Here is a 23,052-nt window from a genome sequence, read left to right as displayed (position 1 = left end):
AATTTGAATCATTGAAATAATGAGATTAATGTTATGTTCCTAATTGCTAAGCATAATTGCAAAGTCCAAAAACACAAAGGCTTCCATTTTTGCACCTATTGTTGCACCCCCCACAATGGTTTCTACTGAAGGCAGGGTTCGCACATTTGCCATTGCAGCATACTTCATTGTACCTACATTTCTTCCCACACATTCCACAGTTCATCCTGTCCTTCAACACATTAACACACTTCTTCTTGCAACAGTAAGGCCCCGGGCTTCCTCTAGCTCGACAAATCCTAGGAAACTTGTTGCAAGTCATTCTACGTGCTCGCCTTTTGCAGGAGGAATCTACCTGCTCCACCTAAGGTAGGAGATTGATCATCAGTTTCAGTTGATTGCAAGTTGAAGGAATTGGTTGTAGCATGCACTTCATATTTTATTTCATTTTCTTCTTGTTGTTGTTGTGCATGTTGCATTGCATGAGTACCTAGGACTACTAGAGCTAGGAACATGATGAATCTCAATAGCAGCTTTCTCAAATTCATCGATGAAAGTTTCAGAAAGATCGAGGAAGAATGATTTATGCTGGTTTTTGATGCAATGAAGAACTCTGATGTGGGAATTGGTAGAGAAGAAGGGGGTTTTATAGCAGACTTTGGAGGGCTGAAACATGTTATGTGTTTCATGTGACACAGTACTCTTAGTGGAATGGTCCAAATTATTCAACTGCTATTAAACAAATAAAAAGTTAAAGATTTTATTCTATGTGCAGGGTCAAGGACAGCTTTGATTTGTTTCTCTTCCCCAAATTCAAATAATAAACAAAGATTATAGGGAGCATGGTCTTCATTCTCTAACTCTAGACCAGGATAAACAAATAGTAATATAATTTAACATAGTCCAAAAGCATACCTGCAGCACTGAAAAAGTTCATACACAAGCAAAAAGTTCTTGCTGTTTCATTGAAAGAACTTCTTGTTTATTCAAACATAGACAACACGATCGAATGCTCACTTGTTTTCTGTCATCTGCAGAATATTATATTGGGAACAGAAGTCTATGTGTTCAAAATTTAGGCAGTGTTCATGATCCTGAACAACTTTTATTTCCTCTCAGTGCTCTTCTGCTGCATTGTATATTTTTTGCAGATCTTGGTCGATTTCAGTGCTGCAAATAAAGTTATAATTTGAAGATTTTATTCTCCGGGAAGTTCTAAGCTACTGACAGGTTGCATCAAGAGATCTTATTAATTAAGAGTTCCATTGACAGTATGAATATTGATGAATGACATGTTATGGTAGTTATGTCATTCTCAGTTCAGTAAATTTGGAGTTTATCAATATCCCAATTACTTCTAGAATTTGGTTTAAACTGTAAAAATCAGTGTCAGATTTCTGTTGTTTGATTTATAATTAGATAATTGATATCTGAATGTACTGGTGAATGATCGATCATCACTGACCAATGATTGGCAGTGAACTATGTCATAATGGAAACTGTAAACTGAAGTGGATTGGGGACTTATCAGGAAAAACCTGAGAAGAAAAATCTCTGAAATCCTTCATTGGAAAGAATTCTTGTAAGAGGCTGACATTTTGATGGAACTTGAAAAGCTTTCATGCATTCCCTAACCTGGAACAATTTATTACAGTCATCGATCCTTGTTCGAGATAGTTACACACTTGAAAGTTTAATCTAGTCCTTCATTTTTCAGTTTTGATTAGTAATTGCCTGCATGGCTTCTCTTACTCATTATGCAGGGCATGATGCCACAGTTTTTGATTCTTTTTCTTGGCTAGGACTTTGTTCGATCCTCATTTCGATCAGTTTGTGCAGCTTATAATCACCAGAAAAATATCTCAGATTGACTCAAATGGCCAGAAACTATTAAAACAAAAGAACAATATTTCTGATTGAATGAACTGCATCTAGCTTTTACAAATCAAACAAATCCAACTGATATTCAACAAAAAAATTCTTCTAAGCATAATTGCACAACCCAAAAACACACAATTCTCCATTGCTGCACCTATTGTTGCAGCCACCACAATGTTTCCTATTGAATGATGGATTAACACATTTTCCTTTGCAGCATATCTCATTGTACTTGCACTTCTTCCCACACTTCCCGCAATTTAGCCGGTCCATCAATATGTTTACACATTTCTTCTTGCAGCATTGAGGTCCAGGACTCCCCCTAGCATGACAAATCCTAGGGAACTTGTTGCAAGTAAGTCTTCGAGTTCGTTTCTTTTGCAAGAGAGATCGGCCTTCTGTTTCATCTAACATGAAACGTTGTTTAGTCTCAGCATCATTATCATCCTCTTCAGCTGCTGACTTATTATTAGTATCATCCTGTTGGTCTAGACTTGCTGTTGCTGCAATGCTTAGGACTAGAACCATGACAAGAATCGATGCAAAGAGTAGCTTTATGAACTTCATGGAGATTGTGTGCAAGAAGAGAGAATTGACAGACTGTGAAGAGGATTAAAACAGAGGTTTGGGATGGAGAGTAGGGTGACTAGAAGAAGGGTATTTATAGGGAATGCTCTGGGTGGAAGGGTCTGCCTTCAAATAAAAAAATAAGTTAAAGAAAGCAAAGACCAAGCTTGCAAAATGTCCACATTCATCAATTCAAATACAAAACAAATGTGAACCATAGGGAAAGGCTGACTCTACATGTGGACTGCATCAACAAAGTGATGAACCATTCATGACTTTTTACTCGTTTTGTTACTCAGATTTGAAAGCTTTTTCAATCTCAAAGTAGATTGCGCTACCTGAAACTACTGAAATCGTCAAGATTTCTGAACTGCAAAATCTTTTTTTTTTGCCAGAATTAGGTGCAGTTTGAAACTAAAAGCCATGTGAATCTACACCAAAATACAACCAGGTCAGAAAACAACACCGGTATTTGGCTAGTTTGCACTGGTGGAGATGTGTTTATCAAACTTCCTAGATCCTGCGAAGGATATGACATTCATTTATAGAATTGAGAGTCCACATGGATTTTGTTTCAGGTCTGAGAGAGCCCACACTGGCCTGCAGCATCAGTCTTTGTAAAAATGAGATCCAAGGTTCAACAGGTATAAAAGTACAGTTTCCCTGTCATGACCATTGATTTGGTTGAATTAAGGAAAAGCAAAAGTAAAACCAAAAAAACAAAGGGCAAGCCATGGCTAGCCTAGCATAAGAAATTGTCTTGGTGTGTAAGGTATTATTTATTTTGATTCGTTAAGTTTCATGATTTTGTATCACAAAAGACGTATCATAAGTTTAAAAAAATTTCAATACTTAAATATCCAGTCATACTCTAATACACAGACGATGTAAGATTTACGATTCTACTATGACACCTCACCTATCAAAACTTGTAAATGATACTGTCAGTTTTGAAGAATAATGTTTTACACACCCCATCTAACCATCTTGATCTAAAAATGGGAGGTTAAAAGGTGAGGGGAGAGCAAAGTAAGCAGCACTATTCATTCCAAAAACCCCATATGCATACAAGCTTTCTTGGCCTTTAGATGGTAGGAAACAGGGACGGAGTTAGTCAACTTTTGTCGAGGGTTAAAGACAGACGAGTAAAGGTTAAAAATTTAAAAATTAATATATTGAATTTAATCAATAATCAAAATATTGATAATAGAAAATATTTTTATATAATATGTAAATTAAGAAAAAAAGACTAATAATAGTTTTTTAGGACAGTTATGCTCAACTATATTTTCTAAACTCAAATATATCAATTAAAATTATATATTGAAAAAAATCCATTTCTTTAAGATTGAGTGTTAGACATTTTGATTTACATTATTTTTGTTCATGAGTTGAAGCATTGGGACTTAATGACTCAAGTGTAAGAAAATTATTTGGACAATTTGCATATATTCTTTTAAAGAATTTATTAAATGTTTTCAATCTACTCATACTTTAATCAAATTTGAAAAAAAATTAATGCATTCAATATTTAATTTCTTATTTTATTTCTATCTAAACTTATAATACTAAATATAAACCTATAATGCATAAAATATAAATAGTTAAATACGATATACAAGATTAATAATTTCTTCTTATATAATTAAGATTATTTAAAAACTCTATATTCAAGTAATTTCTTTTCAACTAAATATAAAACGTAAATCATATAAAAAAGATATACTCAAGATAATTTCTTATTACATAACCAGGATTCATTAAAAAAACCATACATTGATAAAATTTTAAACAACAATGTAACACTATAATTTATATTTGAGAATTATATAATAATTTATTAATTTTTAAAATTAAAATCATGAAAAATAAAATTCAAATAACAGAAAAAAGACGAACATGATAAGTAGAATATAAAACTCACATATAACATAACAAAAATAAAAAAATATATAACTAATGGTTCGTAGAAATTGAAAAAACAAATCTATAGAAATTTATAACATATGAGCAAATAGTATTAAATATAAATTAAAAAACAAAAAAATTTTAAAATTAAGTGAACCATGTGAGAGTTTTTATTCTTTATTTATATTAATTATTAAATAAAAAATTACTGAGGGGGCCATTAAAGCAAAGGGTAACAGATTCTTTGTTTCTTGTGTGTAATTAAAGCAAAGGGTGATGGGATTTCTTAGTTTAAGGGGAAAAGCATATGGAATGTAAAGGCATGAAACATGAGTCCTGTAGTTTACTGTGCTGATAAGAAAAGAAAAGGCCACCTCATCACTTTGCAACTTCAAGTTCTGGTTATGCTTATTCCCCCAGCCCCACTACTCCAATAGCAGTGGAATAACCTTTTTGTCCAATCCAAACTGTACTGAAGATACACTAGTCCTTCAGGTTTTTTAGACGGTTACATACTTAACATCAAGATTCTACTGCGGCCTACCCAAGCAACCAAAAAGGAGGAATAATGGAATATCATAATTTATGAGCTTTAACTTGTCAATCTGTGTATATATAGCTTAATAAGCAGGAAGGGTTACCAACCCACCTCAGAAAAATGCAGTCTTCTACTCTGCCTGTAATTGTCATATTGGCCTTGTTCTATCTTCCCTATGCTGCTTTCGGTTCCAAGTCCTCCCATCTATGTAGTGATGACTTCTTACATCTCGAGGCCTACGTAGGGATGAATGAAAGACAGAGCACCAGCTGCAGGAAATTAACAACTTTACAGGCTCAATTTGCTTGGAACTTTTACAGAACTAGTCACAACCAAACGCAGGTCAACATTCTCATTGGCACAAAGATGATCACTGATGCAGGGTGGCTGGCCTGGGGGGTGAATCCTGATCTGCCTCAGATGGTTGGTACCAGAGCGATCATAGCCATCAAGCCGCCGAATGGAAGTAGTCCATTTGTTAACACCTACAATATCACTAAAGATACAAAGCTGTATTGTTCAATCCAGCCTTCAGATATAGGTTTGAGGGTTCAAAACAAGACAGCACAGCATATCACCGGGACTGGATTCTTCACAATATCTGCCACGTTAATTCTTCCTGAAAGTTACAACATTTCACGCTTGAATCATGTGTGGCAAGTTGGATATGTTGCAGAAGGCTTTGAGCCTATGGTGCATTCGAAAACTCTTCAGAATTTTGATAGCAGAGAGATTTTGGACTTGAATACTGGGCAATGTCAGAACATTGGACACAACAGGCGGCGTCTAAGAAAGGTAAGAAGATTCACAAGATTGCAAATGTGTTATTATCATTGTGTTTGCTACTAAGACATGCATCAAAAGTTTCTCTGAATTCTGTCGTAAGGTTCTTTTCTTTTTCATTCGTTTGTGAGCCTGCAATCTGAATGAAAAATTGCTAGTTGCTTCATCTGCAAGCTCCAAAAAGCCCTTCCGAATGATCTTTCATGCCTGTTAATGTTCATATATATTCCTGCAGTTAATTCAATTGAGATTTCAAACTCTGAAGCAAACTTGCATTGATTGATTCTTTTTCTTCTGCTGCTTGATAGATACATGGGATTCTGAACATCATAGGGTGGGGAACATTAATGCCTATTGGAGTTATCATTGCTAGGTACTTCAGGTTATACCCATTCAAACTGGAATCTTGGTGGTTTACCTTTCATTACTCTTGCCAAGCTCTTGGTTACATTCTTGGAAGCTTTGGCTGGGGACTTGGACTGCTCCTTGGACATGAGTCCAAATACTACACCTTCTATACACACAGGGTTCTAGGCATCTGCATTTTCGGATTTGCTACCTTGCAAGTAACCCAAGTACCACCTTGCTTTTTCATTTCACCACCCCCCACAAATGCACATGTTTTTTAGTACCTAATCTGATCAGTTTTTTCCTTTCAAAATTCTTGCAGATGTTAGCCTTTCGGTTAAAGCCAACCAAGGATGATGAATACAGAAAGCACTGGAATGTTTATCATCATTTTCTTGGCTATTCATTGCTTGTCATGATCCCAGTGAACATATACCAAGGGATACAGATTCTAAAACCTGATAACACAACCTGGAAATGGGCATACAATGGAATCCTTGTGCTCTTGGCTATGGTTGTTTTGGCTCTTGAGGTCTACACTTGGACTAAATTCTTGTACCAAAGAAAGGGGCAGGCACGCCAGAAAACCGGTCAGGGATCAGGAACTTCACCACAAGCAGATCAGACACAGCAGAAAACTGATAATAAGGGATCAGCAACTTCGCCACAAACAGATCAAGACACCTCAAAACAACCAATTTCAGGGAGTTAGAACAAGTGATTCAGTACTGTAACTGTCATTTCAATTCCTTTTTTTTGGGGTTTGCTTTCCATTTCATACTGTTCTTCATCTTTGGCCTTGGCTTGAAGAGTAGAAGTTTGTACTAATTTACATATGAATCCCCTTTGATTTTTGATTCACTGAAAGAAAGATCCTATAATCATTTAATGTTTCAACTGTCGGCTTACAAAATTATATTCTTTACTTCTATAAATAATATATATATAATTTTTAATTTTTACGAAAATTAAGATAAAAATTTTGTTTTTGGATATTTTATATTAAAATTAAAAAATTTTTATAATATAAATATTTAATATTTTTATATAAGAAATAAATTTATAATTAAACAATCAAAAATTAAATTTTGATAAATGATGCTGCAATTCCCATTACAAAAAATCATGTATAAAATACTATTTATGGCAAGTTTTTGTACTTTTGAGAGAAAGGCAAATTTCAATCTTACCCTTTGAATATTTTTTAGACTTACATTTAATATAATATTTTGTGTTTCTTCTCGTTGAATTTTATTTTTTAAAAATATTTAAACACAAGAATATAAAATTTATATAATATTTTTTAATTACATATAAAAATACTTTATCATATAAAAATAAAATCACAATTTTTGAATAATTTAGACAGATGACATGATTTTAAAATCGGAACAAGAAAAAAGACACGAAATCGATATAATGTATTTGCATTCCTCATAGAAAATTTTTAATATAATCCGCAAATTCTTAATTTAATTCACATCCACCAATTTGAGCAATGTTTCTAATTTCTCTTGTCCATAATTAAAAGAAAAAGAAAAAGAAAATTTATATTTCTTTTTTCCCAATTTGCCCTTATAAAAGCCCTTAAAAATAAAAAAAATAAAAAAAGAAATTCAAACTGAAATTTAAAAAGAAAAAGCTAAGAAAACAAAAATGGCGGCTCCAGCTGTGGAGGGAGCAGCTGTGACGGCCCTCCGTTCGGTCCTACTCCGAGTCCGACACGCAGCGGAGCGCGCGGGAACGCGACCCGAACGGGTTCGGACCGTGGCCGTGTCGAAGACCAAACCCGACTCCCTCATCCGCCAAGTTTATGACGCCGGTCACCGCTGCTTCGGCGAGAATTACGTCCAAGAAATTGTCCAGAAAGCCCCTCAGGTTTCTCTCTGGATTCACTCGACAAAGAAAAGTTTTCATTTATTTATTTACTTATTTATTATTGTTTTAGCAGCTGCCTGAGGATATTGAGTGGCATTTCATTGGGCATTTACAGAGTAACAAGGCTAAAACGCTTCTCGGTATGGTAAATTTGCCAACTTTTGTTGAAGTAACTTTCTTTTTTTATTAGTTTAAGTGTAATTAATTTTGTAAGCTGTTTATTTTAGTGCTTCAATGTAAAATCCGGTTTTTTTAATTAAATATATTAAAAATCTTAATTTGAAATATATTTCTTGAAGTTTTGAAGGTAAATTTCCAATCTTTATGTAATTTATCTATATAGTTTAAGTGGAACTACTTCTGCAAGCTGGGTATTATGGTTGGGATTTATTTATAAAATTTTAATGTGGATGAGCATACCATTTTGAAAGATAATGATAATGCTTTGACTGCTTTGTTATCTGGTCTAAAACTATCAAAGTAGCTATGCCTAGTTCATTTATGTGTTATTATTTGATACACCCGGGGTCGAGGGATTTTTTCCCTTTTAAATTCATGGTGTGTCAATGAATATCAAGGAAAATCAAGGTCTCACATTTAGACAGGAAGCAGGGATCCCATTTCTACTTTTGTGTTTGACCGATTATTGTTGCACATGTTGCTCAAATGTGAAAGTATGAACTAGAGATTATGTATTTATGTATGTGAGATTTGTCTAGGGGTTTAGGGGAGAGGGGCTAGTGTTCGTGTGCGAGTTGGATGTGCCTTGTGTATAATAAAACATTGTGATAACTAATCAGGACTCCTGCTTGTTAATTGTGTGGTGAAGCTCTTATTAGTGTTATTTCGTTTTAAGGATTATAATGACTTTTCTGGATTTTTTTTCCCTAAGTTTGTTGGTTCTGTAAATGCAGGTGGAGTGCCAAATCTAGCATTGTTTGAGGGTGTAGATAACGAGAAGGTAAAGACTTAGCCCTGTATCTGTGCTTAATATGTGAGGTATGAACTTATTTCTAAATTTTTTGTGTGTATAAGGGAAAGTGAGGTATTTGGTCTTGACAGGGCCGAGTTATGAACATGTTGTGTTTACTTCTGAAACATATCAGATTACCTTCACTTAGAAAAACAATGTCTTGCTGTGTCTTTGTAATTCACAGATTGCAAACCATCTTGACCGTGCAGTTTCAAACCTTGGGAGGAACCCTCTGAAGGTTTTCGTACAAGTAAATACAAGTGGAGAAGCATGTGAGTCAAGTGAATTCCTCTAATTTTAGATCTGAATCTTCAATTCGATGTGTTTGACCCTTTCAAGTGGTTTTTCGCTCATTCAGTTTACTATGTGTTTAACTGTCATGGTTAATCTTTCAAGATGGTAATATAGCTGAATGAAGCTCACCTGCTTACTGACAACCTGTTGGGATTATGCATGTCGCACATCCAGCGAAATGCATAATCCTTTTTAATGATTACAATCTTGTTTTCTGTATGTTAACCTCCTATAAAATTTGATAGACTAATCAGTTGATTCCCGTGATGCTGTTGCAGCAAAATCAGGGATAGATCCTTCAGGTTGTATTCAGCTTGCAGAATATGTTAAATTGCGCTGTCCAAATTTGGACTTTTCTGGCTTAATGACGATAGGGATGCCAGACTACACATCAACACCAGAGAACTTCAGGGTAATGGATTTTGGAGCTTTCAAAAGGAGGATGCAGGCTTTCTCCAATAAGATAACAATAGTATTTATTTTATCAAATAGTACTTATCCGATTGATGTCATTAAATGTCATAGACTAATTAGTATCATAGTTTTTCCCAGTATATATTACTCCATACATCTTTATGTTCTGTTAATGTTGGTTATTTTGGCACTCTAGAACCAGAATTATGCTTTCTTCTGTTCCTCGTTTGTATTTTTCCTTGTCAGATAAACATTATTGGGCATTATTTTATATCTTCTGATGAACAGACACTATCAAACTGTAGAGTTGAGGTTTGTAAAGCACTTGGAATGGCAGAGGATGAGTGTGAGCTGTCGATGGGCATGTCTGGCGACTTTGAGCAAGCGGTAAGGAATACATTAAGATTGGACCGAACAAACTTTCTTTGGTTTGGAAAATTGAATTCTTTCACTTTGGTTATGAAATTTGTATAAATATACTTTTCCATAAGCTTGTTGACGGAAGCCATTAACACTCATGTCATAGTTGCTGAGAAATCTTGTCCATGGAAATTGTGGAAACTGGTTTGAAATTAAGTGTCTGAATCTTTCATCGAGAGCAGAATAGAGAACTCTTTAGAAATGCTTGAATTATCATCTCTTTTTGTTTTTAGTAATACATTGAAGCATCAATATGTAAAATTTTCTTCTGGAAAAGTAATCGGTATGTGGATTATGCCACTTATGAATGTCACTCTGTGGTCCTTGCAGATTGAAATGGGCAGTACAAACGTGAGGGTTGGCTCGACCATCTTCGGACCACGGGACTATTCAAAAAAGCTGCCGAATTGATGCCATAGAGTTTGTTGTAGTTGCTTGAATAACCAATGTATACTTTGTGTAATCATTTAATTGACAAAATTTGCCAAATCCATGTAATTCTTCTCTTCTCATACTCTTGTTCTTGATTGTATTCTAGCTTCTGTACATATTGGCAAATATAATGGAGTATAACTTTATTGCCATTCTTATTCCTGTGGGGAATTGTAAAAGAAGTTATCAAGATTCATGATTCAAACTCTACTATTCTTTTAATGGTAATGCTTTGCTACGTCTTATTTAATAGAAAGAAGATAGTACCATCTTTTGAATGTTGTAAGGACTCAAATGACTATAATGTAAAATTTTCTGCTTTAAAATGTCATTTTGGAAGAGTTATGGGGAGTTTTTGGAATATGAGAAAATTATTTTTCTTTGTGAAAAAAAAATTTAAATCTACTTACATTTACGGTGATTTTAACTTATTTCACGTAGATTTGATATTTTTTTTCTAGAGCATTTTGTATTTTTTTATCTAATAAAATTATAAAAATACTTTTTAATTAATTTTAAATTAAAAATATTTTGATAATTTTATTTGATAAAATTAATAATTTATTTTAAAAAATAGAGAAAGAATTTCTTTGCCCAAGTCAACTCAAAAACCTCTGGCTTAACTCGGTACCCGCCTTCTCTTATCTTAAACCTCACTAGGACACTCTGTCAAAACCCAAATTTTTCTCAGAAATGACTTCACTTTCTCTCCAACCCAAGTTTTCTATCTATCCAAACAACCCAATTCTCCATTTCCAACCTCGAAACAATCCTCAAATAGTATTCTTCGCCAGAAGAACAAAAATAAGGATAAAATGCTCTTCTATAGACCCACAACAACAACAAAACCAACAAAGAAGTTACTCCAAGAGGAAGAAAAGTGTGGCCGAAAGTGAGAAAGGAGTCGACCCAGTTGGGTTTTTGACAAAACTAGGAATTACCCACAAGGCCTTTGCTCAGTTTCTTCGTGAAAGGTATGGTTTTTAGTTGAAAAGAATTGATTTGAAAGTGAAAGAAAAAGAGTGGAGAGAAGTTGGAAAGCTAAGTTTTATTGCTTTTTTTTTAGTTTGGAAATAAAAGTTTTGACCAGTGAAGAAAAAAAAAAGGGACATTGTATGTTCTGTTTGGTTCACAAGAAAGTGAAGGAAAAAGAGTATGGTTTTTTAGCTGGAAAGAGTTGATGAGGAAAGAACTTGGAATGCTTGGGGTGTTTGTTTTCAATTAATAATCTCTTTTTAAGCTAAAACAAGTTATGCTTTTCTGTATAGTTTTGCTGTTTATGAATGTATAGTCTCTTACATGTTATTATTATTATTATTATTATTATTATTATCTTTTTAATCTGTTTTCTAGGCATAAATCGTTGAAGGATCTTAAAGCTGAAATCTTTACACGCCACCTCAATCTTCAGGAAATGGCGTCTGGATTTGAGATATTGGGTATGCATCGTCACAAGGAGCATAGGGTGGATTTTATGGACTGGGCTCCAGGTTTGGCCTAAGCTTAAATTCTTATCAAATTCAAACCCAAGTTTTTGGCTCAGCTTGTACCTTGATTTTACATTTACTTTGATTATGTAAGCTTCTCAAAACGTTTATAATTCTAATCTAACTTTGCTGAAAGTCAATTTACTTGAATAAGTATATTACCTGATGGGACTCTTCATAGCTAGTTGCTGAATATATATGTTCCCAAGAATGTCTATCAATATAAGATAAAAGATATCTGTAAAGAAACCTACACACTATTTGTCTCTCAGCCAATTTCTGTATTGTTGGTAATTAAAAAAAATTGAGCATGTTGGAAACAGGTGCCCGCTATTGTGCACTAGTTGCCGACTTCAACGGGTGGTCACCAACAGAGAATGCTGCAAGGGAGGGTCATTTTGGCCATGATGATTATGGATACTGGTTTATAATTATTGAAGATAAATTAAGGGAAGGAGAAGAACCAGATGGACTGTATTTTCAGCAATATAACTATATTGATGATTACGATAAAGGAGATAGTGGTGTTTCCATTGATGACGTTTTTAAGAAAGCAAATGATGAGTACTGGGAACCTGGAGAGGACCGCTTTATTAAGAACCGTTTTGAATTGCCAGCTAAGTTGTATGAGCGAATATTTGGCCCTAACGGACCTCAAACCATGGAGGAGTTTGAAGAAATACCAGATGCAGAAACCAGATATAAGGCATGGAAAAAACAGCATAAAGATGACCCATCTAGTAACTTACCTCCATTTGATGTAATTGATAATGGAAAAGAATATGATATTTTCAATATTGTGGCTGATCCTGCATGGCAAGAGAAATTCCGAGCTAAGAAGCCTCCCTTACCGTACTGGATAGAGACACGCAAAGGAAGGAAGGCGTGGTTGAAAAAGTACACTCCAGCTATTCCTCATGGAAGCAAGTACAGGGTGTATTTCAATACTCCTGACGGGCCCTTGGAACGGGTACCTGCTTGGGCTACTTTTGTACAACCAGGTAATTACCCCGCAGAGATGGCAGTCATTTTCTGCTTCATATTTATGCATCGTTTCCATTTGAGCAACAGCTCCAACTTTGTCTTGTTCACTTTTACATGTTTTTAGCCATTTGCATTTGTATTAGAAAGATTAATAAAAAATTGACTGGCAAAGCAACATCTAACAGTTCCAATGTGTTTCATCTGATCTCCATTGACTATGTTCAGATGCAGAGGGACAACAAGGTTATGCAATTCACTGGGAACCACCCCCTGAATGCATATACAAGTGGAAAAACATAGCCCCAAAAGTGCCAAAGTCTTTGCGCATTTACGAATGCCATGTTGGAATTGGTGGATCAGAGCCCAAAATATCTTCTTTCAATGATTTTACAGAGAAGGTGCCTCTCTAATTGTTGCATTGTTCATACATCTTAACTGCTGTAATTTGGCTGTCGTTTCTTCTGTTTTATTCTATGTTTTTCCACTGCAGGTTCTTCCTCACGTAAAGGAAGCTGGATATAATGCAATCCAGTTTTTTGGAATCGTTGAACATAAAGATTATTTCAGTGTTGGTTATAGAGTGAGTTAATCTTTCTTTTCTAATATTTGACATTTTTATTAATTTACATGTGAGGTTTCTAAGTTGTGGAAACCTGTATCCACTTTTTCATTTCAAATGTCAATAAATTGATTGCTGTAAACCTTTGAACTATAGACTCAGAATCTGTCTGTTTCATGCTTCTAGTATTATATGCAACTTGTTCCAGACTTTGATTGTCAATTATATTGTATGTTTAGATCAAAAGGAGGCAAAATGATGATTACAACATTGACAGTAAAAATTTAATGTCAGAAATAGATCAGTTGAACTTGCTACAAGCAATTGGAAGCTGAACCATGATCACAATGGGCTCTTCTTGTTTGTTTTAGTTTTATTGCTTGTGATTAGGTCACAAGAAATTACAAGATAGAGCAAGGTGTTTTCTATCTTACAAGCCCATCATGCTAAAAGATGCTTGTGATTGATGCTTACCATTTTCCACATATTCTGCCAGCTTAGTTGTGCTCATCTTTATTTTATAGTTATTTGATCTGGCATGTCTTTGGTGATGCAGGTCACTAACTTTTTTGCTGTTAGCAGCCGATATGGCACACCAGAGGAGTTCAAGTGTTTGGTTGATGAAGCACATGGTCACTATTTTTCAAAACTTCTCATTTCCACAGTTAACTTTGAAATTTTCAATTTTCTTTGCAAGTGAAAAGTTCCTTCTTTAGCATTAAAAGATAGCTACTCTAACTGCATCTAAGCTGCTGCATATCCATTACAATTATCTCAAGAGGATTATAATGCTAAAAAGTGTATTAAGACTGACACAAATTTAAATAATGTGTGGATTTAAGCATTTTTGTTGGGAGATTCCAAATGTCATAAGTTAAACTGGTAGAATAGAATTGAGTTTCTGAATAGTTCATAACTTACAGCTTGTTTGGAGAAAAAATAACATGTAGTTAGATACAGTGGATAACACTAGAATAAGGCCCTGTGTATAATAGAAATGCACATAGGCTAGGCATCATAGTCACAGAAGCTTTTTCTACACTATATCAAGAATGCATACTGTTTATATCAGCATATAATTATCTTTTTCCTCTTTGTGGTTCATTTTTTTTGGTCAATACACGTTTCAATTACCATCTTCCTACAGGACTAGGTCTGCTGGTCTTTTTAGACATAGTGCATTCCTACTCAGCTGCAGATGAGATGGTTGGACTATCACGTTTTGATGGATCAAATGATTGTTACTTTCATAGTGGTAAATGTTTTATTTTTCCTTTTTGAACAACTGATCTGTGTTTTGTATTTGACTCTTGATCTCCCTTATGTAATAGACTCGTGTGTATGGTGCTTGTCTGAGATATCTTGGCATTTGAGCCTGTGATGTTTGATAGGAGACACAATACTTGCAAACTTTGTTGTCTTTTTCATGCTTTATCCCTAGATAGTTCATCTAGTTGAGATAAAGGAGTTGTTCTATTGATGCAGAATCCCTACATTTGCTTTGTCATTTTTGTGCACTAATGGTATTGTGTTATGTTGAGGTTTCTATGCTGAAGTAGCTAGAACAAATATTCTTAGATATTTGACATTTCTATTGAGGTGATGGGATATTTTGTTAAGTTGAGGTTGCACATGATAACATGTTAATTATCACCTAGCATTTAATGGAAGTTGTAGATCAATTGTTCTATCAAATAACCAACAAAAGTCAATAACATAGGATTTATGAAAAATTCAAGCCACTCGTTGAGATAACTGTTCTTGCTGTTGCCTTTAGTCTATACAGGATAGCAGGGGACTTTACATGCTCATGTGCTGTATATTTAATGCATATAAGTGGAATATTTGGCCTTTTGTTTTGGCTGATATTTCTTAATGTTATTGTTGTTCTATTAAAAAATGTCATAAGAGGTCAAGTTGACTAACAAATAAATTGTTATATTTTGTACAGTATCTTTCCTTATTCCCAACTTTCTGCACTTGATTAGGTAAACGAGGACATCACAGACACTGGGGCACCCGAATGTTTAAATACGGCGATCTAGATGTATTGCATTTTCTCCTCTCAAATTTGAACTGGTACATGTGCAGAACATCTTTTTTCCATTTTTTCCTTTTCAGTTTTATGATTTGTAATGTAATCTTTTGGGAAGTAACTTATGTTCCCCTTTGGGAAGGCAATAATGGCAATGATGTTGAGATAATCCTTGAGCAGGTGGATTTCAGAGTATAAGATTGATGGTTTTCAGTTCCATTCACTTGCATCAATGCTGTATACACACAATGGCTTTGCTTCATTTACTGGTGACTTGGAGGAGTAAGGCATCTACTAAAATGTTTCCTTTTGTAGCAACCTCCTTTGAGAGGGAGAAAGTAGTTAGTTTCTTACTGTAGCATTTCCCTAATGCCTAATTTAATTGATTTTGTATCACATTAGACTAAGTAGCTTTGCTCTCAAATGAATATATTTTTAGTACATAAGATGAAGGATAAGCTAAACAACAGAACTACTGGACACATAAATCATCCCTTAAGAGGTGATACCCCAACGAAGGGGGTGGCAGCTCCACAATCCTAGTGATGCTAAATCAACAACATTATATATATTCATTGTGGAAAATTATATTAAGCACCTAAAAGAGAAGGAATCTTAGTAAAACCTTAGGTGGTCTAATACTGTTTTTTAAGTCAATATTTAATCTTTCATTCTGTAATCTTTTCCTCACTCTGGCAGGAATTATTTGAAAATAGTCATACTTTATTGCAGGTACTGCAATCAATACGTTGACAAAGATGCTTTAATGTACCTCATTTTGGCAAATGAGATACTGCATGCTCTTCATCCTAATATAATAACAATTGCTGAAGATGTAAGTCTTATTTTTGTGCTGTTCTTTTCTCGAGAAACCCAATACTTTTACTGCATTCTTTAACTATCTTTGGAAACCAAACTTCTTGTCTGAGCACTATTTGCATCTATCAACTTGTTTTTTTTTTTTTTTTAAATTTAACATCTGGCTGTTCTGGGCTTACATTAAATGAAACTTTTGTTGGTACTGTTATTAACCTTGAGAACTTTTCCATATTGAGCTTTATTTTTTTCTTTTGTGGACTTAATAAAGTTCTGTCTGCTTTAATACTCAGGCAACGTTTTACCCTGGATTATGTGAACCAACTTCTCAGGGTGGACTGGGATTTGATTATTATGTCAATCTCTCTGCATCAGAGATGTGGTCGTCTTTGCTTGAGAGCACTCCTGACCATGAGTGGAGCATGAGCAAGGTTGTATTACATGATTGGTATAGATTGATTCAGCATTGAGTATTATGTTGTTATTGCCATTAATTCTCTTTTCTCTTTATTTTTAGTTGATGAGATATACAAGGCAGGGAGGGAATGCTTTTTAATCTTTCATAACATAAATTTTTCCATCTATTATGCTGGCATTAATGCTAAGTGTTTTTATGATGCAGATAATTAGCACGTTGCTAGGCAATAGACATTATGCAGATAAAATGCTCATCTATGCCGAAAATCACAGCCAAGTACCCTTCTACTTTAATCTTTTGTCATATAGTGAAAGCTTTGTTTGAGATGGAATCAGACAAGAATTTTATTCACATCTAGAGTTATAAATACATTGGAATGATGATATCCTATGATTACTATCTTTTCTGTCAGTCCATATCTGGAGGGCAGTCATTGGCAGAGATATTATTGGGTCAAGGGAATGAACAAGCTCCTCACTCAGAGGAATTATTGCTTAGAGGATCTTCACTAAACAAGGTATTCAACGTTTCTGCCTTTTTATATGTTAACTCTTCGCTACCAGGCTCTTTCTTTGTTGCCCTTTCATATTCATTTTATTAATTTGACAATTCTGTAGAGCAAAACCGTTTTTGTAATAATGTAAGACATATTGGTTAGATGCATCAAAGCATTATTCTTGAAGGGGTTTTGGCTAGTAAAAGCTGGAAAAAGTGCCTAAATCAGCTTACAACTTGGACTCTTGTGACTTTTATGTGTTTTTCTAATGCATTCCAGAAAGTGCAATCTCTAGTAACAAACTTTGTGATTTTTTGTTAATTACTCATTAGTTTTCTTTCCCTTAAACCAGATGATCAAACTGATTACATTCACAGTTGGTGGCTGTGGTTATCTGAACTTTATGGGGAACGAATTTGGGCATCCAAAGGTGAGGGTGATTTTCTATTTGCTTATCTATGAAGACTTTGTTTCTTGTGATTAATGGTCTTTTGATGTACTAGAGGGTTGAGTTCCCAATGCCAAGCAACAAGTTCTCGTTTTCACTAGCTAACCGATGCTGGGATCTTCTAGAAAATGAAGGAGTATATCGTGATTTATTTTGCTTTGATAAGGTATCAATTCTATTACACTGCAGTACAGCCTTTTTATTGTCACACACATTTTCTAACCTCAGTTTTCTTTATGTTACTTGCTACTTAAGAATCTGAAAAAGTGCTAGAACTGTTAGGCATATGCATTAATTTGATGAGTCATCTCTTTATGGTTGTTCGGCATAGTAAATATATTGTCATTAATTGCTATGTTGTCCTTTTTGTTTATTGACCAAGAAATTATGGTCTAGCTTTGGCTTCAAAATTCTATAAAAAAAAAGCATTTAAAAATGCATTGGTTGCAGGATCTTACTTTTTCTGCCAACTTTTAGGACCTGATGAAGTTGGACGAAAATGAAAGGGTACTTTCAAGAGGTTTGCCCAACATTCACCATGTGAATGACACTAATATGGTATAGCACCAGTCTTCCCATTTGATGTCTTAATCTCTCTCTCTCTCTGCATGCATGTATGCACATACAAGTGCTCATATTCCGCTCGGCTAGTTTGACAGATTAATACCATATGATTTTCTTATTAATTTTGTCGTTCCATTATATACAGGTAATATCCTACATACGAGGTCCTCTTCTCTTCATATTCAACTTTCATCCCACAACTTCTTATGAAAGATATTGTGTGGGTGTGGATGAAGCTGGAGAGTATCAGGTAAGTATATGTTTTTCTTTTTAAGTTGGTCAGTTATGAAATTTCTTGTTCATAAGTAGATTAATTTCTCTTCATCATCCGGGCATGGCCATAAGTACAGAAATGCAGGTTGTTCAATAAGGATGTTTCAGAAATCTAAACTAATGGACATAACTTCTTTCATTTGATTAAGATTAGAATCTGTTCATTTGGAGGAACTCCCTATCTAATGCAGCATGAAATGTTACAGTTTAGTAGCCTCCTACGCATTTATAATAGAGTTGAAATATTCAATGGCGATACAGGTCATACTGAACACTGATGAAAGAAAATATGGAGGTCAAGGGATCATAAAGGAGGAACAATATCTTCAACGAACCATTAGCAGAAGGTAGTTATCAACTTCCCCTGAATATCTTGTCATATTTTGTGGTAAAAATTAACTTTAACTCCATTGCATTCTGGCTAGCATGTTTCTTTTGACTGCATCTATTGTCTGAAATTTCCAGGGTTGACGGTCTACGAAACTGCATAGAGGTTCCACTGCCTAGTAGGACTGCACAGGTTGGTAAACTTCGATGCAATTACTCTGTTGTTCTAATTGTTAGAATTCATAGGAACCTTCCCACCATGGTCTGTTGGTCACTCTTATGCTTGGCTACCTTGTAATTTACCCTGGCAATGCTGTCAACCTTTGCACAAGCGAAGATGCGAACTCTATTTAACAGAATTCTCGTTCAGCCAAATTTTCTAATGGGTGCTATATATCAGGTCAAGCTTTCCAGTTTTGAATCTTACTTTGCTTTTCGACTTGCAGGTGTATAAACTGAGTCGAATTTTAAGAATGTGAGGACATTTTGCACTCTCAAAGAAGCTTACTCAACAGCATTTCAATGAACCAGAACTGGTTCCAACAGCAAAAGTTGCAGTTGAAGTTTATATGTTGGCAACCATTCCCAGAAACACATGGCTACTAACTACCTAGAAGCGTGATCATGTTGATCTGGAATGTAAGAAGAACTACCTTCGACGTCGTCGGAACAATCAAACTGAACAATCTGGGAACCTTAATTCAGCTGAAACATTTTCCATTTTTGTCCTAATGCTCCAATTCAACCAGCAATGGATTTGTTTGTATGTATATATACACATACACATGCATTGTTTAGTATCCTAGCTAAAATTGGTGAAGCGCTAGATTTTGCCTGCACACACACATGCATTGTTTAGTATCCTAGTTAAAATTGGTGAAGCACTAGATTTTGCCTGCACTTGTCTCACCATTTTCTATCCTTACAATTTGCATTTTTCTCTAAATTTAAGTGTAATTTAACAATTCCCGGCATATTGAAAGGTAGAATGATATCATATTAGGTATATCAACTAAGGTATTACGTCATTACGTTAGCTCGTCAAGTTATATGTTATGTAAGTGAAAAAAGTTAATTGATATTGGGTTTAAAAGAACTTTCCAATTATAGGAAGTTTCTTATTAATATTACATCAGCCTTCTTTCTCACTATTAAGGCAAGACAGCGACAAGAAGGGACAGAGCATATTCCTGGGAAAGCCACTTTCAACATTGGAAGTCTTTCTGCTTCTTCCCCGATGAACCAATTCTTCGGTCACGTCGACACCGTCACCCACCGTTACGCAAACTTGCATGCGCCGCCAATCTCCTACAACCACTTCACCACCACCACCACCTCCTCTTCCTCCTCGCCTTCTTCCGACATGGAAGCCTCAATCGCGGCCGTGGAGAGGATCCTCAACTACAGTTTTCGAAACAAACGCCTCCTCGAAGAAGCGTTGACTCACTCTTCTTACTCCGATTCGACGTCGTATCAACGACTCGAGTTCGTCGGCGACGCTGCGCTGGGGCTGGCCCTCACTAACCACGTCTTCTTGGCTTACCCGGAGCTTGACCCTGGGCTGCTTTCGTTGATCCGGGCAGCGAATATAAGTACCGAGAAACTCGCCCGCGTTGCCATCAAACACCGGCTTTTCCAGTTCGTACGGCACAATGCCACTAGTCTCGAGGATAAGGTGATTTCCCTTTTCTTTGCCTTAGCGTATATTCTGTTGAAAAGGAGAGAATTTGATTAGGAGTAAAGTAATCTTTCTAATGTACTTAATTCCCGTTAATATAATCTCGCCATTAGAGAATTTGGTAAAGATGTTTCTTTGTTCTATTAAATATGTGATCAGTGATTCTTTGAATTTGGTTTCATGAGTATAATTGGGTTCTTGTTATGTTATTGTATAGGTCAGGGAGTTTGCTAAGGTGGTTAGTCAAGAAGATGATCCAGTGTCATATGGTGGATCCATGAAAGCACCAAAGGTCCTAGCTGATATTGTAGAGTCTGTGGCAGCTGCTGTTTATGTTGACGTCAATTTTGATCTATCAAAACTGTGGGTGGTATGTACTTTACTGTTTTTGATTCGATCATCTCGTTCCTCGTTTAGGGGTTTGTGAAAGTTGAGGTTAAAGGAATTGTTAGGGTATGTATTGCAGATCATTAGAGGTTTATTGGAGCCTATAGTGACATTAGAGGATTTGCAGCAACAGCCCCAACCCGTGACGGTGTTGTTTGAGTTTTGCCAAAAGCAAGGGAAGCATGTTGATATAAAGCACTGGAAGAAAGGGTTGAGAAATGTTGCTAGTGTTTATGTCGATGGAAGTTTCGTTGCTTCTGGTTCTTCTGAGCAGAAGGACATTGCAAAGCTTAATGCAGCAAGGGGAGCCTTGCATAAGTTGTTGCAATCCATGCCTGTTGATGTAAATCCATTTGGAATCGGTGGGATTAACGGGTCTTTTGAGATTGATGGAGCAAAACAGAAGTTGCATGAGCTCTGTGGCAAGAAAAAGTGGCCTAAGCCTATTTATGAGTATGAACTTATACTTCCTTTTAAATCTATGAGAATTTTTTTTTGGGATAAACTTGCCTTAATGAATTGTTATCTCTAGCAGATCCTCATTTAGAGATCCCTTATATGCACTAGGGTGCATATGCAAGCAATATACAAATAGATGTTTAGAAGGCATTTGCAAAGCAAGATACAAGCAATTCTCGGTGGCCTGACAGTGTATCAAATATTAATCTTTCTCGATGTTGTAGTGCATCTTAGAGTAGTCCTTTGCTGGTTTTCTTTGAACATTAATGACTTCTTATGATCAGGCATGAGGCGACTTAAAAAGCCAGATAAGTGTGTCTGGTATCTTTGAAGGTTCTGGGTTGCAAGATAGAAATTCATGTAGGATACTCAGAGAAGTTGCCTGTATTGTAATTGTCACTATGCAATTTTGAATGACAATGTGAGGTTCGAAGTTCACATATTGTTTGCCATCTCTGATACATATGTTCATCCCATGCTTCGCTTTTGTTAAAATATTCTCACTTCTTGTCAATTTCATCACTCTTTTTTCCTTCCATGTTTCAAAAGGTCTAATCCTTTTTCGCTTTTGTTGCTTCAACTCTTAGACTCGAGAAAGATGAAGGTCGCCCGCATGAGAAGATATTTGTATCTTCAGTTAAAATTCCAACTGTAGATGGTGCACTATATATCACAGGGGATGAAAAGTCCAGAGTAAAAGAAGCAGAGAACTCTGCAGCTTCCTTCATGATTCGAGCCCTCCAAGAATCTGGCTATCTGTGATTGTGCCCTCTCCTCACTTCACCGCAATCTGTATCATATCTCTAATAAGAGGTAAAATCTTGTTGTATGTTGTAGCATCCAACCATAAAGAAAAAGATTCAATCTTCAAATGTATCTGCATCTCTCTAGCTTAATTTGAAGCTCACCAAGATGTAGATGACTGTCAGGATAGATGGCTTTAGAAAGCCAACAATGATGATCTCTGCTTGTTTGCTGTAACTGGAAACACATTCCTTTGTAGAATCTCATGAACACAAACTTGTTGTTGTTCTTGATTAGATTGTCTTTGAGGATTAAGAATGATACCAGGTAATCCTCCAAGGTAGTGAGTGTCACCTTGATTTTCAAATTCTCTCTCCTGAAATCCCTCAAGGGATGATGATTCTTGTAATAATACAATCTTTCAAGTTCTCATGCATGCTTTATTTATTATTGTTAAGATGTTCGATAAATCCAGATTTTTCATTTCTTCTAACATGGAATCAGAGCTTCGGGTTTGATAGATCGAGATTCCCTCTTCTTTCTAATGATCATTGTAGACAGAAATCAACATAACCAGTTACAAGCACAAATTTAATGTTAATTTCTTCCATATTTTTCAGGTTGAATTCTTGAATCTATACATAAAATGAACTTTAAACAAAGTTTAAAACTTTAAATCCTTCTTCCTTTTTCATCTGGCAAAGCAGACAATGCCCTTTTCCTTTTGCTCTCTCTCTCTCCTTAAACTTCAATAAAAGTCTCTCCGTTTCATAAAGGAACATCTTTTACTACTGAAAATTCAAGATAAAAAGTTTTTGTACCCGCTCGGTATCCGGTTCGATATTTTTTTCATAATTCTATATTATGTGTTAAGTTTTATATTATTAACTAAAAATTTTAGTTTTTAATTGTAAAAACAAATAATTTGATGATAAAAATAATTTTTACGAAATTATGCCAATAAA

The 23,052-nt window shown here is 35.2% G+C and overlaps 5 protein-coding genes across 10 annotated transcripts; 4 read left to right on the top strand and 1 right to left on the bottom strand.

Annotated features, from left to right (window-relative positions):
* LOC18593461 (stigma-specific STIG1-like protein 1) lies at positions 1,963-2,424 on the bottom strand. Its single transcript, XM_007020689.2, has one exon. It carries the CDS (start codon positions 2,422-2,424, stop codon positions 1,963-1,965), a length of 462 nt encoding a protein of 153 aa, XP_007020751.2.
* Positions 4,991-6,898, top strand: LOC18593460 (cytochrome b561 and DOMON domain-containing protein At4g12980). Of its 3 annotated transcripts, none has more exons than XM_007020687.2 (3): positions 4,991-5,665; positions 5,962-6,219; positions 6,324-6,898. In XM_007020687.2, exons 1-3 carry the CDS (start codon positions 4,991-4,993, stop codon positions 6,711-6,713), a joined length of 1,323 nt encoding a protein of 440 aa, XP_007020749.2. In that variant the 3' UTR covers positions 6,714-6,898. The 3 variants fall into 3 exon arrangements, with proteins under 3 accessions (XP_007020749.2, XP_007020750.2, XP_017980071.1); XM_007020688.2 differs by having other exon boundaries at positions 5,962-6,228; XM_018124582.1 differs by lacking the exon at positions 5,962-6,219.
* On the top strand, positions 7,612-10,634 carry LOC18593459 (proline synthase co-transcribed bacterial homolog protein). Its single transcript, XM_018124071.1, has 7 exons — positions 7,612-7,879; positions 7,953-8,019; positions 8,794-8,840; positions 9,037-9,124; positions 9,425-9,558; positions 9,849-9,947; positions 10,311-10,634. Exons 1-7 carry the CDS (start codon positions 7,658-7,660, stop codon positions 10,389-10,391), a joined length of 738 nt encoding a protein of 245 aa, XP_017979560.1. The 5' UTR covers positions 7,612-7,657; the 3' UTR covers positions 10,392-10,634.
* Positions 11,025-19,645, top strand: LOC18593458 (1,4-alpha-glucan-branching enzyme 3, chloroplastic/amyloplastic). 3 transcript variants are annotated; one of them, XM_018124719.1, is made up of 20 exons: positions 11,027-11,386; positions 11,766-11,902; positions 12,223-12,900; positions 13,109-13,281; positions 13,374-13,463; positions 13,999-14,074; positions 14,590-14,697; positions 15,431-15,521; positions 15,658-15,759; positions 16,210-16,312; positions 16,587-16,724; positions 16,916-16,987; positions 17,124-17,228; positions 17,560-17,637; positions 17,711-17,821; positions 18,133-18,213; positions 18,365-18,469; positions 18,754-18,839; positions 18,958-19,012; positions 19,266-19,645. In XM_018124719.1, exons 1-20 carry the CDS (start codon positions 11,106-11,108, stop codon positions 19,296-19,298), a joined length of 2,703 nt encoding a protein of 900 aa, XP_017980208.1. In that variant the 5' UTR covers positions 11,027-11,105; the 3' UTR covers positions 19,299-19,645. The 3 variants fall into 3 exon arrangements, with proteins under 3 accessions (XP_017980209.1, XP_017980208.1, XP_017980210.1); XM_018124721.1 differs by having other exon boundaries at positions 11,300-11,386; positions 11,824-11,902; XM_018124720.1 differs by lacking the exons at positions 18,365-18,469; positions 18,754-18,839; positions 18,958-19,012; positions 19,266-19,645 and having other exon boundaries at positions 11,025-11,386; positions 18,106-18,190.
* Positions 19,921-22,537, top strand: LOC18593457 (ribonuclease 3-like protein 2). 2 transcript variants are annotated; one of them, XR_001928794.1, is made up of 5 exons: positions 19,921-20,494; positions 20,715-20,867; positions 20,964-21,337; positions 21,420-21,764; positions 21,931-22,537. XR_001928794.1 is itself a non-coding variant. In XM_007020681.2 (4 exons), the coding sequence occupies exons 1-4, from the start codon at positions 20,057-20,059 to the stop codon at positions 22,103-22,105; spliced, it is 1,140 nt and encodes a 379-aa protein (XP_007020743.2). In that variant the 5' UTR covers positions 19,921-20,056; the 3' UTR covers positions 22,106-22,537. The 2 variants fall into 2 exon arrangements, 1 of the variants encoding a protein (XP_007020743.2); XM_007020681.2 differs by lacking the exon at positions 21,420-21,764.

This window comes from Theobroma cacao, chromosome 7, assembly GCF_000208745.1.
Source record: "Theobroma cacao cultivar B97-61/B2 chromosome 7, Criollo_cocoa_genome_V2, whole genome shotgun sequence".
Classification (NCBI taxonomy): domain Eukaryota; kingdom Viridiplantae; phylum Streptophyta; class Magnoliopsida; order Malvales; family Malvaceae; genus Theobroma; species Theobroma cacao.
This window is presented reverse-complemented; position numbering and strand designations above follow the sequence as displayed.